Source organism: Eurypyga helias, unplaced genomic scaffold (genome assembly GCF_000690775.1).
Source record: "Eurypyga helias isolate BGI_N326 unplaced genomic scaffold, ASM69077v1 scaffold32605, whole genome shotgun sequence".
NCBI classification, from domain to species: domain Eukaryota; kingdom Metazoa; phylum Chordata; class Aves; order Eurypygiformes; family Eurypygidae; genus Eurypyga; species Eurypyga helias.
The window spans coordinates 1-519 of record NW_010251309.1 but is presented as its reverse complement, the minus strand read 5'-3'; the positions used below and the strand labels follow the sequence as shown (position 1 = coordinate 519).

At 67.2% G+C, this 519-nt stretch overlaps 1 protein-coding gene across 1 annotated transcript; it reads right to left on the bottom strand.

Annotated features, from left to right (window-relative positions):
* Positions 1 to 5: 5 nt before the first annotated feature.
* LOC104509906 (homeobox protein SIX4-like) lies at positions 6 to 506 on the bottom strand (the record flags this gene model as incomplete). Its single annotated transcript, XM_010152001.1, has 2 exons — positions 456 to 506; positions 6 to 365 (listed from the first exon to the last, which is right to left on the bottom strand). Coding segments are annotated over exons 1-2 (411 nt in total), but the record flags the coding sequence as incomplete, so codon positions are not given.
* Between the last annotated feature and the right edge of the window lie 13 nt (positions 507 to 519).

Here is a 519-nt window from a genome sequence, read left to right as displayed (position 1 = left end):
ACGGTCTCCTCGCCGTCCCAGATGGTCCTGGGCAGAGGGTATTTCCTCCGCAGCCGGTACTTGTCCACCGCCCCCAGGGGTCTGCCCCGGGCTCGCTCCGCCTCGGTGTAGCGAGCCTTGTACCAGAGCTCCTGCAGGAGCGGGTGGTTGGAGGAGTCGAAGTTGTGGCTCTCCAGGATGCTGTAGAGCTCGGCGTCTGGGTGGAAGTCCACGAGCGCCCGGGCTTTCATCAGGCTCTCGTTGCCACGTAGCAGATCGCTCGGGGGCAAAGACCACAGGAACCTGGCCAGGCGGTCCAGGTTCCCACCTTGCTGCAGCGCCTCGCAGACGCAGGCGACGTGGTCTGGGGAGAAAGCCAGGGGGGTCTGCGAGGAGGAGGAGGAGGAGGTGGAAGAAGAGGAGGGAGAGGAGGCAGCGTGGTGGTTCCTGGCCAGGAGTTCCGTGTGGAGCAGTACCTGGTCCGCGGCTCCCTCCTCCCCGGCGGCGGCGGAGCCTGCGTGCTCCATGGGGAACGGGGCC